Below are 16,454 nucleotides of genomic sequence, written 5' to 3'. Positions count from 1 at the left end.
TCAGAGATGTTAATACACTTGCATGGGATTGAACCCAGGACCTCATGCATGTTAAGCGTGCACTCTACCACTGAGCTATACTCACCCCCACCCCACCCCACCCCACCCCACCCCAGTCTCTTAATTATGCTAGTTATAGTTTAGAAACACTAATTAGGGTTGGGATGAGTTAATCTTCATTCTTCAGCTCGCGTGTGGAAATTCAGACAGGGAAGTTGCCTATCCAAAATCTCAGTTTCCTTAAACGTACCTCAGAGGAAACCACTATCATTGTTGGAACTTGATACGTAAGGATTTCCCATCTCTCAAGACGGAAGTGAAGCCTCTATCACATGCCTGTTCCTTAACAGAATCAAAATATAAAGTATATGGCTTAAAAAATATATATGTATACATACAATGGTTTTTAGCTTTATGTTTTACACTTTGATGTGTATGCTGAAGAAAAATCATACTGACTTTCATACTAAAAACCACACTTGGAAACTGGACCAAAAAATTACTTCCATGCTCCAGATAGAACTGCATTTCTTTTATGTATTTTAGTTTAGATTATATTAACTTTGTATTTATTTCTTGGAATTATGTATGTTTTGCCTTGAGAAACTATTTTAGGCGGCACATTTAATAACTGCAATAGAAATTAAAGGGCAAGTGAGGAGAACAGAGTTAAGAGAAAAGAACTGAGGAGGTTATAGTATAGCAAGTTCAAGACTGGTCCCTGGCTCTGACTGCATGGTGCTCCATTGTCTGCTGGGGAAATTGGAGCCTTAACCTTGGGAACTAATGCTGTAAGCTTTAGACCTTACTGATACAACTCTGATTATCAGAATTGAGATATGTGGTCATTTCTCTCACCCAGACGGAAGACCGGCTGACCAGAGCTGAGCGGTAGGGTGGGTACCTGTAAGCCAAGTCAGGATTCTGTTCTGGGAGCAGCTCCCAACCCACTTCAGCCCTTGCAAGAGTATAGTTGACCTTTGAACAACATGGGGTTTAAGGGCGCCAACCCCCAATACAGTTGAAAACCGGCCCATAACTGTACAGCCACTTCCCGTGTCTGCTGTTCCGCGTCTGCGGATTCATCCAGCCATGGAATGAGTAGTACTGTAGTAGGTATTTATTGAAAAAATCCACCTGTAATTGGACCTGCACAAGTTCAAGCCTGTGTTCAAATGTCAAATCTCCAGCTGAAATCTCCAAATGCCTCACCCAATTTAGCATGGCCCAAATGGTCCTTCCTGAAGAAGATTTCAGTGCATCGTCTGTCATGGCCCTAGCAAAACCTCAGAAATGCTTCTAGTTGTGCACACTAGTTGTGTGGTCTCTGCCCCCACAGGTAACTGAATGCATTGACCACCTGTGTCCAGTTATTTATCACTGAAGCCTTAAGTGTTGGAAAATGCAAAGAAACACATTCATTGATAAGGCAGGGTTTGTTATAGTTAATCGTAGGGCAGGACCACAGATAGAGACTACACATATATGCTCTGAAAACCATTCTTCTTTGGTTATAATACAGTGCCAAGTGGCATTTAAAACGTGTGTTTGGTAGATAATTTATCCGGCTTTTCACTAAAGCTTGATTGCAAAAAGCTTATTCACTTTAAAATGAAACCAAAGCCAGTGAAAAAAGTGGCAGGTAACTTTTGCATTGCTTTTGGCAGATTTCCTCAATAGGTGAATGTGTTAATGAGAATAATGATCTCAAGTTATGAGTGAATTATCAAAATGATGGATCTATAATTTAGAGAGAGTTACCTTGAGAATCCATTTAGAAGGGACGTTAATCTAAAGGAGTTAAACTGAACATGACAAAAATCTCGACTTCGAAGCCAGAACAGACTTTACAAAGTTTGGGTGGTAAGCCATCCTTACCTGAAGTTCTATTGGAGGATGAAGAGTTAGGATATGGAGTTTTAAGACTCAGTCTTAGAAAATCTTGGAGATCCATGACATTCAGCAAGAACCAGATCTCCTGATTGCTGATAGATTACTGCAGCCCCCCAGCCAGAACCCTAAATCACCAGTCCTTAAACCACCATCCATTCTCTTTACCTGGTGCCGCTGCAGTTTACTTGACTGAAGATTTTTAAAGCAGTCAAACAAATTGTTGTAGGATTTCATCTGGTTTTGTTGTTGGTAGTGGTGGTGTTGGAATTGGTGCTAACTCTTTTTGTCATTTACATAGCGCTAATGTTCCATGCACAGAGCAAATGTGCTGCATTAAGCATTTTATGCTTTTTTAAATTGTTCATCTTGACGTCCCTGAGCTATGATGTCCATTGTGAAGGAGAGTATTTAAGTCTTCTCCTGTCTTCCTCACTCTTGCCTTCCATTATAAATTGTTGGATTTTCCAACAATCTAAACTTAAAATAGCTTTCAAGTATAATACTCAGTGGGGTTTTCCCCCACAGTTTATTCTTGTACAATAAAGACAATTTTTAAATGTTTTTAAACTTTTTATGACAATTGGAATAACATTGTGCTTAATAGTGCAATTAAGTACTTAAATGTTCCCACTCTCTTTTATTATAACACTACAAGGGGCACATACCAGATGCTTGTGTTAATAAGCATCACGCTTCTGTGCCCGGCAGCACTAACACATGCTTTCAAGGTAAGATATTTGCTTGAAATTGGTACCAAGTGGTTTCATTCTTTGGACTACTCAAGAAAGACATACGAAATTATATTCACTTTTTAAAGAGACTGTTTAAGTGTAAAATTCCTTTTTCCCATTAGTTGCAAGATTAGTTAAAATGAGTAAAAAGTGAGCTGTTTCCTAGAGGAAACATGACAAAGGAAGATAAAGATTTAATTTTCTTGTATAAAAAGAAAATTGTGGAGATCTGGGAAATAACAGAACGAACCATGTTCATTTAAAAATAGTACTCAACTGTGATCTTCACAATTGTCTGTCATCCATACGGCTCCCTGAATGTTTTGGTTTTAACATCAAGATGCCATTTTAACTTTTCTATGAAATGAGATTCTGGATATAAAAGTTAATGAGTGTGATGTGACTAGCTGGATTTAATACTGCATTCAGTAGGAAATGTGGCACCTCACTAAATCTCTACACATCATTCTTCCTTTTGTCCATTGATTTATTGCAACTCTCTCAGAGTTATGGCTTCCATATTCCTACTCTTCCTAGATCTTAAAGATTGTTGCTCTCCAGCAGTCATCATAGAAAGGATTGGGTATCTCGTTTTCTCAGTAAGATTTATACTGCCTCAAACCTGAACAAATGGAAATGCATAAAAATTACTTCTCAAAGTACAAATATGATAATATGGTTTGGTCAGATATTTGAGGGTATAAATCAGTTAATAAGGACTGAGTTTTGATTCACCTTGAGCATTGACTCAGCTGACAATCTAGTAGGAAATATTTAATTATTACAATCTAGTTCATTAAACAGGGATTACCCATAACCATTTTAAAAGTGTACAGGAGAAACTAGGATATCCTGTATCAAAAAAAGCAGAGACTGGCTCTAAATCCAGTGGGATCATTGCAAAGGATGCAAAATCCAGATTGAAATGGCTTCCACTGGGATACTTCATGCAACCAAAAAAGAGTAATGACAGTAAGTTTAGGATACACTGGATTAATTTTAAAAACCCATTAAGTCCGGAGTAATACTAAGAAAATAAAAGAGAGAGGGTGGTACAGAGGATTTTAAAAAGGGAAATTCAGTCCTTATAGAGGCACCTAATAAATGTGGGAATAATGATAGAAGTAGAAAGTGACAATTTTGTGGCTCCCTTTGTATTCATTCATTCAGGCAGGGATTGTCAATGGTTGTTTAAAAATGGGCTCATCTACATGAGCTGCAAGTATCATCGTACAGTGTTATTATTAATTACCAAGACACAAGGTACTTTAACAATGGAGCAATCGGGAGGTTCCCGCCCTAATGAAGTGATCAAATTTAGTGTCACCAATGGTGGAACAACTTGACCTGGGTGCCACTTGTTGTGATTCAGTCATGAATTCACAGCATCACCCATTCAGCATCCATGCCAAAAATGGTTCACCTGAATCTAATGATGAGAGACAGACGAATATAGAATGTGGGACAGTCTAGGAAACAGTTGGCCTGAATTCTTCAAGGAAGTCAGTATCATGAAAAAGAAAGGCAGGATTGGGGGTGGGGGGAGGAGGGTGTGCTAGATAAAGGAGACTAGAAATACATAACCGTATAGACCAGGGGCAAATTCTCCATTAGATCATGCATCCAAAAAGGGGATGGGAGAGTGTTGTAAGACATTTGATGGACAAATGGGGAAATATGGATGTGAAGCACAGTATGTACATAGATGTTACATAACTGCTATTAACTTTGTTAGGTGATAACCATGAATGGTTGGTTACGTAGGAGAATATAATCCTTAGGATGTTCATGCAGAAGGATTTAAAGGTGGAATGTCAAGATACCAACAACTTTTAAATGGTTCAGCCATAATTTTGTGTGTGTGTGATAAAGAGAAAATGGAGGAAATAGTGTGACAGAATGTTAATAATTTGGGAATCTACATGGAGTATACTTGTATTATACTATTTTGGTGGTGGTGGGGTAAATTGGAAAATGTTTAAATAGTTAAGGGGCAGAGTTGAAGAGTTGCTTGGTTAAAGAAGTAGACACCATTCCATGAGCCACTAGGATCTATGAGGAAGTTTTTATCAATCTAACACAGGAAAAATAAGGACAACAGAAAAAACTTTTCATGAAAGTAAATGTGTCTTAATTTGGCCTATTCTTACAATAGATTGTGCCCTTCTATCCTTGTGCCTAATTTCCCTTAATGGAAATGATGATTGTAGTAGTGACAGATTTCCTGTTTTAAAAAAGTCTGTAAAAGCGAAGTGTGGAAGGAGCCCTGGAGCAATGAGTCAGTTCACTCATTCATTCACCAGATAGTTAATGCGCACCTGCTATATGTCAGCCTCTCTCCAGACTCTGGGAATTTAGAGATGAACGAGACAGAGTCCTGGCTCATCCTTTGTACAAAGATGTTCACTTTGTTTCCCCCAAGGACTCTTGGGGACACAGGGTGGAGAGGGGGCACTTAAGGAAACTTGAGTCAGTCACTAGGCATTCTCCTGTTTCAGCCAAATTCACCCCATTTCTCTCTTTTGTTTTTTTTTTTTTTTGAGGCACTGCTTAAGATGTTTCAAAAGAATTCTGCCATATGTAAAAAAAAAAAACTTGAAAAAATCACTTTTCTTTTTTTTTTTTTGGTAAAGGAGTTCATAATAAACGTTTTTGGCCATTTCTGCCTAAGTATCTTTAAAAATGTTTCATAAAGTAAATGTACTTGACTAGGCAACTGTCTGTAGTTGAAATCCTTGTAGGTGTGATGCTTTTTCTGCTCCTAGAGCCTGAGGTTGGGACTGATGAGGTGAAAGCCAAAAGGTACCTCTGTGACCTTTGGGCAGATATGCTTAAATTGCTGTGCTTGGATGTAAACTCCCTCATTTTCCAAATTTTCTAACTAAAGAGCTCTTATTCCTTGCCCAGTCTGGGCCAGTTCTTGGACATCAAATCTCTATCTCCGTGCTCTTATGGAAAGAATCGCTAACCTGGGTGGCAAAACATTTACCTGGTTTTGTTAGAGTGAATTCTCATCTAGGTTCATGTTGAATTTTTTTAAATCCCTCACATGTGAGTTTCATGGTAAAGAAAATGAAAAAGGTAGATGTGGTACTGAGTTTGTGTTGTAATTTGGCTTCTTGGGCTCCTAAATGTTGAGATGGCAGTGTGCTTTTGATTTATTTATATATTTTGAAATTTTATTATTTTTAATTGAAGTATGATTGATTTACAGTATTGTCTAGTTTCAGGTATACAGCATAGTGATTCAGTATTTTTGCAGATTCCATTATAGGTTATTACCAGATAATAAGTATAACTTCCTGTGCACTCTAGAATATCCTTATTATGTATCTATTTTATATATAATAGTTTGTTACTCCCATACCCCTAATTTGTCCCTCTCCCCACTTCCTTCTCCTTTTTAGTTACCACAACTAAATGTTCTATGTCTGTGAATCTGTTTTGGTTTAGATATACATTCATTTGTATTATTTTTTGGATTCTTCAAGTAAGTGATAACATGTTTGTCGTTTTCTGTCTGACTTATTTCATTAAGTATACTGTTCCCTAAGTCCATCCATGTTGCTGCAAATGGCAGTATTTCATTCTTTTTTATGGCTGAGTGATATTCCATTGTGTAGATTTACTACATCTTCTTAATCCAGTCACCTGTTGATGGGTACTTGGGTTGGTTCCATGTCTTGGTTATTATAAATAATGCTATTTAAACTTTGGGGTGCATGTATCTTTTAGAATTAGTGTTTTCATTTTTTTCCAGATATATACCCAGGAGTGGAATTGCTGGATCATATGGTAGTTCTATTTTTAGTTTTTTAAGAAACCTCTATACCATTTTCCACAGTGGCTGCACCAATTTACATTCCCAACAACAGTGTTGGTTCCCTTTTCTCCACATCCTCTCCAACATTTGTACACCTTTTGATGATGGCCTTTCTGAGAGGTGTGAGGTGTGGTTTTAATTTGCATTTCTCTAATGATCAGTGATGCTGAACAGCTTTTCATGGCCTGTTAGAGAGATGATAGCTATTCTTGAATGCTTTATGGCAATAATAACACTTACAAAACACTTGTTACATATAAAACAACTCTGAGCTCCCTTAAGAATTTTTAAAGTTTCTTCATGTATGTTATAGTAGATCAGTTTCCACCTCCAAATTATGATGATCAAATTGGTCCCCTTGTCATTACCCATCAGGAGGGAGCCCTGGTGGTGGTGATATACAGTCATGCAGATGAGCGTCTTTTAGGGTGTCTGCAGAGTAAACCCAGGTAATTGGTAAGCACCAAGTGACCTGAGTGATTCCTTTCAGTATTACTGAATAAGCTTTTTGAAGAGTTCTTAAGAAAACTACAAGAAAGCACACCAAAAAAAAAAAAAAAGTCAAATACGTATGTTCCCACCAACCTGAACAGACAACTGTTAGCGTATTAGCATCTTTGTTTTGCCAGTGTGTTTTTTTGATACCAGAATATGAACTCTTGGAATGCAGGGACTTCATCTAGCTTAGTCACTGCTATACCCAGGCCCCTTCTCCAGAAGTACCCAGGGCACAGTAGGTGCTCAATAAATATTTGTTGAATCTTAAATAAAATGAAATAGTACTGATAAAGTTGTGGCCTCATTTGACCACTCCTGATAGCCTCACTCTTCTTCCCTTTCCTCAGAGGCACCACTGTCATGAGTTTGGACACTATTTAATATGCTCAAGCATACATGTTTTCATGAACAGTATATAGTGTTATTTTGTTTGTTTTTAGAATTTACATAAATGGCATCATAGCGTGTGTATCTTTCTGAAACTTGCTTTTTTTCACTATTATCTTTTGAGATTTTTCATGTTGCTGTAAAGTTTTTTCCCCCTTTTAACTGCTGTTCCATCATTGAATATACCTCATTTTAGTTATCCATCCCCTTATTCAGTAGGCTTTTAGATTGTTCCCAGCTTTTCGCCATTGTAGGTCTACTAATGAAGGCTCCCTCTCTACCCAGTTTTTCTCGTTGGGAATAGAAGAATGAAAAGAGTGATACTATTACTGATGCTTATAATCACTACCTGTTATTGAAGTACTGTGAGGTCACTGATTGGCACTATAGTAAGCACTTTATATTCATTATCGTATTTCATCCTCGTAGCAGTTTATTTTACAAGCTAGAAAACGAGGCCTGACTTTACAAAAACATTGACTGGAGTTCCACAGCCGTTAACTGCTTTGAGCTCAGTTTCTTGGATGCCAAAACCTTGAGCATGAGACATACTCTTGGGAGAGGATGACCTCTCTTCACTCACTAGTTGTCCTTCCCTCGTCCTGAAAGGGAGATGCTGAAGTCAGTATGTTAAGTGAGTTCCGAAAAGTGTGCAGGAGTAGTGAACTAATGATCTTTATTTGTTTGATAAGTTGAACTGTCTGTTGCCATGGTTTCCATCTTGATAGGAACATTTTTTTTGCTTGCCTTCCATTTTAGGAGTTGAACCAATTGAAAGCTTTATCACCTTCACTTATAATGATCTTTAGGTGAATAATTGGGACAGAGTTATTTGTCATGTTGAATTAAGCTTTCACAAAGAGAAAGAAAGTCTAAAATTATCTATGGTACTTAACCATCGGCTGTAACTCTCCTATGTCTGTATCCATAGTCTCACCTTGAAGGAGGCTTTTCACAGGATATGTAGTTACGACAGGGGCAAGAGTCTTCATTTCGGACAATTCAAGAATATTTGAAAATACATTTTTGCTTTTTCTCCTTTCATTCAGCAAGGCTGTTTCCAATCTAATTTAATGTATCATAAAATGAGGCCTATTTGAAGAAAATTAATAAAATATGAAATTAGAAATCTGGGGATTGAGACTTTTTCAGGGCCTTGCTGATGGAAGCCTTTCTGATAAGCAAATACTGCTGAGGATGATAATGCTGATGGTGGTGATGGTTACGGGAAGCCCTCTACTTGTGGGTCACCCAACTGTTAACATTCCCAAATTGAGGAGCCCTGTTGTATTTTTCATCCTGTTGTAACTGAGAAGAATTGACACACACAAAATAAGGAACTTAAAGAAAAAAAAAAAAAAGCCATCCCCACGTAGATAGAGTAGGTGGCCTTTCTCAGAGTGTGTTTTCAGGTTTGGAAAAGATTCCACCCACCCTCATACTTTGCTTTCACAAAGCCTAACATTCTATAATAGGATTTTCTGGTGTTTGCTATGTTTTTAAAGGCTCTTTTATAAATTTTCAGAATATTAAGAAAATGCCCTAACAAGTGTCAGTGATGACCAATGAGGTTTTAAAAATTATTCAATTAGAGATTTAATATGAAATGTAAGGTGACCTAAATTCCCACCAAAGTATGAGGTACCATCAATATCAGTGACACTATAGGTAGGTAACTATGTTAGATTTTGGCATCAGATCCTTGCCTGGAATGCTTTGATGACTGAGAGGGAGAGAGAACTTTTAAAGCTACTGCATCACAGTGGGTAAGATAGGATGATGGAAAGGAATGAACCTGCCCCCGCCCCACCCCGAAGGGATGCTTAGATGTGTGCACAGATACACTGTCCCCACTTCGTTGCTGGGACTAGCCCTGTGGCCCAAGAACCAAAAGCTGCATGGAGTTTGCTAATATCCATCCAGTGTTCTGTCCACCAGTTAGTGCCTTTGGAGCTAATGATGTCTCCATTCCCCAAGTGGTGTTAATACCTGACAGAGTTGGTAGAGGACACTTTGCATGCTCTTAGCAAAAGAGGTAATATTTCTGAAGAGTTTCTGCAGTTTTCAAGCTGTAATTGTGCTTCTGCTTATAAAAAACTAAGTTGGATGCCGTAAGCTAATAATAGTTTGGCCTCATTCTTGCCTCTTTCCTTTGCTATGAAGGCTTTTTATGTAGCTTTTCTGTTTGCGAATGGTGTCTCCCCTCCCCTTTTCTTGTAATGCTGTTGCTTTATCTCTCTTCCATTCATATTTTTTTCCTTTCTTTTTGCTGCATGGAGACTCTCTGCTGTACAAGTGTAAGTATTTTTTGGTGGCTCTGCAGATTCTGGCTGTACTAGTTTACATTCTTGTGCTCCATTTGCTTCCCTGCTGCCTGGCTGGTCTCCCAGGAGACTGTAGTGTCGTCATCCATCTGTGGATCCTGAATGAAATAGGCAGCAATTTAGAGACAAGATGGGATTTTACAAGATGGTTCAGCTAGCAACACAGGTGATGAATTTAAAATATTCCCAGCCATGTGCCTGAAAGCAAGCAGAGTGTTGATGAAGAGGGTATAAAATTCAAGAGGAGAAAGTGCTTACTCCAAACATGTTTAAAAAAAAAAAAAAGACATGATTACTCACACTTCTAGGGTTTTTAATTTCTGATTCTTGTCATATTACTTGTTTCCCACAGTTGTAGAAAATCAGCATCATAAATACCTTCTTATATTAGAAGAATTTTACTAATCTGCTTTCCAACTGTTTTTTGGTTTTTGTTTGTTTGTTTGTTTTAACCTCAAGGAAGAGTAATTAAGGATTCTTGAGCTTGGAGTGAGAGGGTTGTTTATTATTCTTTGAGCAAACTTGGTAAAATGAACAAGGAAACTACTCCATCCTATTTTTCTGGTGATAGAACCAGTTTAACTCTCATTTAAAAAAAAAATAGTATGTCTGGGAATTATGTGTTAAAATGAATAAACATGTTGTTTGTAAGGGTCTAATATTAATCCTTAATTTGTGGTAAAAGTGTGTATATGTATATATGTATGTATGTATGTGTGTGTATGTATATAAATGTGTGTGTGTGTGTGTATATATATCTCACTATTGAGCTACCTGGAGAATAGTTTTAAATCCATTATAAAAATTGGATCAAATGAGTAAGATTTCCAAGCAGTGTAGACATTGTGCTGCTTTTGGATTCTTAGAGAAGAGAGGCATGCATTCTGTTCACTGTCTGCCACAGTGGGGATTTATTCATGTTTGTGATGTCAGAATAAGTATGTTTAGGGTTTTCCTTCTCAAGTTATATTTTAAAGGGCTCATGTTCCTCATGTTTCCTGAGGATGTGAATATTGAAAATTCCTTATTCTTCATAAAATGCACTTTTGAAGATAAAGTAGTTCTGTCTGGGCCTTGAGGTCATAGTTGGCCGTGTTAATCCTCAATTGATTTATGGAAGGTCCATTTGATGTGTGTACCTCTTCCGCTTCCACTGCTGCCCCTTTTCATCTGAAGGGCACTTTGTGATTTCTCTGATCAGAAAATACTTAGGCATTGACAAATGTCCAGGAAAGGTAAATGAGGACTGAAAAAATAATCTGAGAAAATTAACTCTTTCATTTTGGTACGAAAAGGGAAGAGAGTAAAGGTAAATCTGGATGGTAAAGTCAAATTTTTTTTTTCCAGGATGTAATTCATCTAACCAACAGGTGTGAGAAGGGGGAGGCAAGAGTCCATATAAACTGTATTTCTAGAGAAACATACAATATTTGTTCTGAAATATACACTTAGGTGGATGTTCACAGCTCATCCTTACATTTCCTCTTGCTTTAAATTCATATGTAATAGAATCACAGTAATAAGCCAGTACGTTGAGCAAGGCCATATTGTCTGTAAAACTGTTAAGGAAGAAATAATTGTAAAGAAAAGAAAGAAAAATATGAAAAAATAAAATTCATTTTTTTCTCCATTGTTATATTTGAACCCATATTCTTTCCCATGAGAGTAAGAGATTACAAAAATTGTTCATCCATCAAAAGAAACATAAAATTGGGTTGCATTCTTAACACCAATTGTGGAAACTAGCCTGACTGCAAGCCCTGCCCAATTTAGCAAAAGGCCGCTCATTGGCCCTGTCCAAACATGGCAAAACTTAAGAACTAAGACATGTCAAATACAGTGAAAGAGTTTTATGCGAAATGCAAAAGTTGTTAGAAGTTGTATGCTATTAAGGAGCATATCAAATGAAGGAAAGCAGTAAAAACGTATTAGAATGCTTTGTTCTGATAGTCAAATTTCATATACTAGGTTTTGAGGCATTAGAAAGCTAGACCAAGAAAGGCAAAGTAGTTTCCCTTTGATTGATGTCAGCCATCAAAAATCCTGATGATTCTGTATGTTTCTCAGTATGCCTGTGAAATTAGGTTGAGCTGAATGATCTGTTTACAGATAGGCATCAGTTTCTACATGAGCTTCTATCTTTTATATATATTTTTATATATAATTCTATATGTATTATTTATATATTAAAATGATAATATATTCGAAATGCCATTATTGTCATGTTTTATGTATTTGGTATTTCTTATAAAGGCTAAATAGGGAATCTTGACCCAGATAATTTTTGCTCATCTTTTCTTATTTTTGCCTTCTTTTCTTGTAAAATCTAATCAAGAGTCAGAGAAAAATTATGGAAGACATCTTCATTCTATGAATTTTTTTTTAAACTTTCCTATTTAGTTGTGACTATCTAAATGAGTTGGCTGGAAATTATATCCCAAGCTATTTCTTGATCCTGTTACCTATGGAGGTTGTGCACGAAGTGGACAGAATTACTGAAGAAATGTTCATGACTAAACATAGCATTTATTTTGGTATTTTGTGTCTCCTGAGAATTATTTTTAGAGGTTTCATTTGGTAATAGACCAGTCAGGCCATTAACTTTTTCAGCCAACGGCAAGGCCAGTTTTAGAGAGAACTACGTTGAAACCGGATTCCTTTCCACTTGCATTGGATTGGTTGTGTTTTTATTGAACCTGCAAAGCTCAGTGTTTTCTAAAAAGAGTCTTCTGATTGTCTGTTTTTAACAAAACCTTGAAAGAATTAAATCAGCAAGTTTCACTCTGTATTTCAGGAAGACCAGTATGGATTTAAATTCCATTGCTCATTATTTTTTATTTCCCTTTTCTCACAATAATAAATAATAGCAAAAGGATATTATTATTAAAACTGACATAAAATTGTCAAAACAATAAAGCTGTTTGCTTTGAAGGTCAATAGGAAACAATTTGTTCTTTGAACTGAAGAAAGTTTATCAATCTTGTGAATTTTTTTTTTCTTGAGAAAGCTTTCAGTGACAACCTATTAAGGGAAAGGGAAGTCTCTAAACTAAGTTCTTTCAGTTATATTATCTCTTAGTTTACACAAATGCCATTTTCCAGTATCAAACCTGTTAACATCCGTAAAATCCATCCATCTGTATATTGATATAACAAGTGATGAGGTGGGAGGGATGCTAAGCTGACCTGATCTGGGTCTGTCCTTGGCCCTGCTCCTGTTGACTCGAATGGTGGTCTTTATCATCTCCATGACTCAGTTTCTTCCTTGGAATTTGTTTGTGGAGGTGATGACAAAGGTCCTCTCCAGCTTTGACCTGTGTTATCTGATTGAGGGAGAAGCTAATGTCTTCCTGAGGTTTTGCTTTACATAATCAACAGTTGACAATAATACTAGAAAGATGCTCTTTGGAAGTTTTGGCCATGGTTTGGGTTTTGGTCTCATTTTGTAAAGGACAGGCAGGATCAAAGACATCTTACTGAGAAGTGACAGCAGATACAGACTTCTAAATCATGGCAACTTTTTCCTTTGGTCTTTGGTCTGTGGTCTTTGCCTATAATGTAAAGATCAAAATCTTTGTGGCAGAAGTGTGAAACAAAAGTTATGCTGCTTAAATCGTTAAGAAGATAAAGAGTTCCATGTTGCTTACATTGACGTTGCTATGATAATGAACGGTGAATAACTGTGTTTTCAATTTCTAGTGATTGATTTGTACACTCTTTCAATTTTATTGTTTATACCAGTTCTAACATCTTCATGTGCCACTTGGAATCAAATTCTATATCATTCATCGTTCCTTTTAGCTATATAAGTAGAATTTAACTGAATAGGGCCAGAGGAAGGAGTAAGTGGGCTATCTCATTTGAGAAAATGGTAAATATTTAGAAATGTTTTGGCTTAGTCTTTTCAATCAGGCTGTCAGATGTTACTAACCATCCTCGAAAGAAGTAAAACAAATACTGAACTTAAACAATTGATCCCAAATATTAACACTCCCCGCAATGTTGCTGAAGCTTCAAAGTCCAGTCTTCTGGAAATTCCTGCCTAAGTACTTTCTTTACTTTATTGCTAGATGACTCCTAAGTCCAAGAGGAAGACTATTCACAGCCGAATGCTGCGGCCTGTTTCCAGGGCCTTTGGTAAGTGAGGGTTTTGCTAATGCCGGTCATTTCCTTACAACTGTGAAGCACACTCAGCAAGGACCTCGGACCATTTCACAGATATTTCTTAGGGATGTTCTCAGTGAGTAAACACTGAGAAAGAGTTAAGTGATTTGTGAATGGGTGTTTGCTATTCCCCGATAGATTTAAAATTACTTTGAGGGGTCTTTTATTCATCTCTTTATAGTAAGCTTCAGCCCTGGGCTTTGCTTTGTTTTAGAAATGGAGTTTGATCTTGATAAAGCCCTGGAAGAAGTGCCCATTCACATCGAAGACCCGCCTTTCCCATCTGTCAGACAAGAGAAACGGAGCTCAGGGTTTCTCTCTGACTTGCCCTCTGAGGAAGGAAAGAAGCTGGAGCACTTCACCAAGTTAAGACCAAGACGGATCAAGAAGCAGCAATCTACCCAAGCAGCGGTAAGTGGACTGGAGATGCCCCTTCCCTCTCTCACTCCGTCTTCCTTGGTGGGGAACGCCTGAGAGTCTTACAAAAACACCTTGCACATGTGAAAGCTTGCAGTTAAGGAGTACAGAACCTGTTTGTGTGCATTCACATGGAATATCTCACTTAGTGCTCAACAATGTTGGAAAAGGTGACGCTGTACAGTTCTTGACTCTTTCGGACAGAGTTGATCCTTGGAAGTCCTTAGAAAAATATCAATCACGTGGGTGAGATACACAGGCTACATCTATAAAATTTTAGTGTCCGAGTGTTAAAAGATGGAAAATAAGTACCAAAGAATTGCTTTGTGATTAAAAATTGCATTTGATTTTGGACCGCACACATATACTCCTGTCTTCATATTTCTGACCTGTGCTGGTGCCCTGGCTTTTGGTAACTAAATGGTGGAGAAGAGGCTGTGCATGGGGAACCGCGCAGGTGGTGTGACTCTGAATGTCTTGCTCTTTCTACTCAGGAGAGGACTGAACTGTGGGTGCTAATGAGCCTTAATACAGTTTATGCCATGGTCATGGGTCTAAATAGATCTGGCTTCTTCCCAGAGGCTTGGTGGACTGAGAAACCTGCCACAGCTTGCTTTCCCTTGGGTTCATTGTGAAAATACAATACCTTACGGTTTCACAGTCCTTGCGATTTTCAGAGTGCTTTTGCATCTAACAGCACTGTGAGGCTGCCACACAGCCACCATAGTCCACGTTTTTCAGTGGAGAGTGAGAAGTTTACAGTATTTAGTAGCCGCAGTCATTTAATATTATTGCTCTGTTGTTTGCTTTGATGGATTGAGTAGCCTCAGTGTTCCCTAAATCAGTCTTAGCTTTTCTAGAGCTTGTGCTTGACGTCTGATGCCCCAATGGGCTTTAGATGTCACGTGTCAGAATTCTCAAGGCCAAGGTATGGAGATTGTTTTTACTTTCAACATTTCTGGCACCAATTGCATTTTTCATCAGATTTTCTCCTGAAAATATTTAACTACCTGAAGGCCTATTCTGCCAATTTTCCCAGAGCACAGGGAACCTCATTCCTAATCTGCACCCTAAATTACTTTCAAAATGTGTTGAAGGTCAGTGACTGCGATGGCTAACGGCTTAATTCTTATAGAACCACGTGGTGAGAGACATTCTTTCATTGGCAGTTGTTACTCATACTGACTGACGGGCTATAAGTCAGAGGTTCCCACAGTCCTTCTTGGCTTCCATTAATTTGCTATAGCAGCTCACAGAACCCAGGCATTACTTACTGGATTATCAATTTATTATAAAAGGATATAACTCAGGAACCGCCAGATGGAAGAGATGCTTAGGGAAAGATATGGGGGAAGGGGCTCCAAGCCTCCATGCCCTCTCCCAGCACACCACGCTCCCTGTATCTCTGCGTGTTCACCAACAGAAGCTCTCCAAGCCTTGTCCTACTGGGTTCTCATGACGGCTTCATTGCAGTCATGACTGATATAAATAGTTGGCCATTAGCGATTGGCTCAACCCCCAGGTTCTATCAGCTCTCTAAAATTTAGGGGTGGGACTGTAAGTTCCAAACTCTAATCATGTGGGTGGTCTCTTAGATATCAGCCTCCATGTTTAGGTGGGTTCCAAAGTCACCTCATTAGTATAACCAGAACACCTCTATCATTCTCATCAGTTAGGAAATTCTAAGGGCTTAGGAGCTATGTGCCAGAAATGGGGATAAAGACTAGATATATGTATTTCTTATTATAAATCACCATATCACAGCTGTCTTCATAAAATTAGTTGGGAAGCTCTGGATCAGTTTACATATAATATAGAATTTCTGTTCCTCTCCTAGGAAGCTACCTGGGCCTGATGTGGTATCTGGGTGCTGTGTGCATATAATGCTGATATGCAGATTTTTTAAACTAGGGATTTGATCTGATAGATCTTTTGACAAAAAAATAATCAGTAGTCAATCTAAGAAAGAAATGGGAAATTTTATTTGCCAACCTGAGGAGTATAACCCAGGAGACAATCCTTCAGAAAACTTTGAGGATTGTTCTGCCCATTAGGCATCAAAGCATAGTAATAGAAGTTTTTGAGACAAAGGGTTGTACTTCAGATGACATATTGACAGGTTACACAACCAGATCTATACGTACAAAGTGAGAAGTGGGTCATTCTGATGCCTTATAAGATTAAGAAGGAAGGTTATCTCGTAAGGAGGTCTGGTTAA

General features: G+C 37.9%; 1 protein-coding gene across 4 annotated transcripts in view; it reads left to right on the top strand.

The window, feature by feature from the left end:
* CARMIL1 (capping protein regulator and myosin 1 linker 1) overlaps positions 1 to 16,454 on the top strand; it is a 280,713-nt gene that overhangs the window by 237,237 nt on the left and 27,022 nt on the right. For all 4 annotated transcript variants that reach the window (XM_072945577.1, XM_015234614.3, XM_072945575.1 and 1 more), the window contains 2 exons: positions 13,726 to 13,792; positions 14,034 to 14,230. In XM_072945577.1, coding sequence (XP_072801678.1) covers positions 13,726 to 13,792; positions 14,034 to 14,230 — 264 coding nt within the window. The remainder of the gene's footprint in view (positions 1 to 13,725; positions 13,793 to 14,033; positions 14,231 to 16,454) is intronic.

Source organism: Vicugna pacos, chromosome 20 (assembly GCF_048564905.1).
Source record: "Vicugna pacos chromosome 20, VicPac4, whole genome shotgun sequence".
Taxonomy (NCBI): domain Eukaryota; kingdom Metazoa; phylum Chordata; class Mammalia; order Artiodactyla; family Camelidae; genus Vicugna; species Vicugna pacos.
The sequence above is the reverse complement of the archived record's forward strand: the minus strand, read 5'-3'. Positions and strand labels throughout refer to the sequence as shown.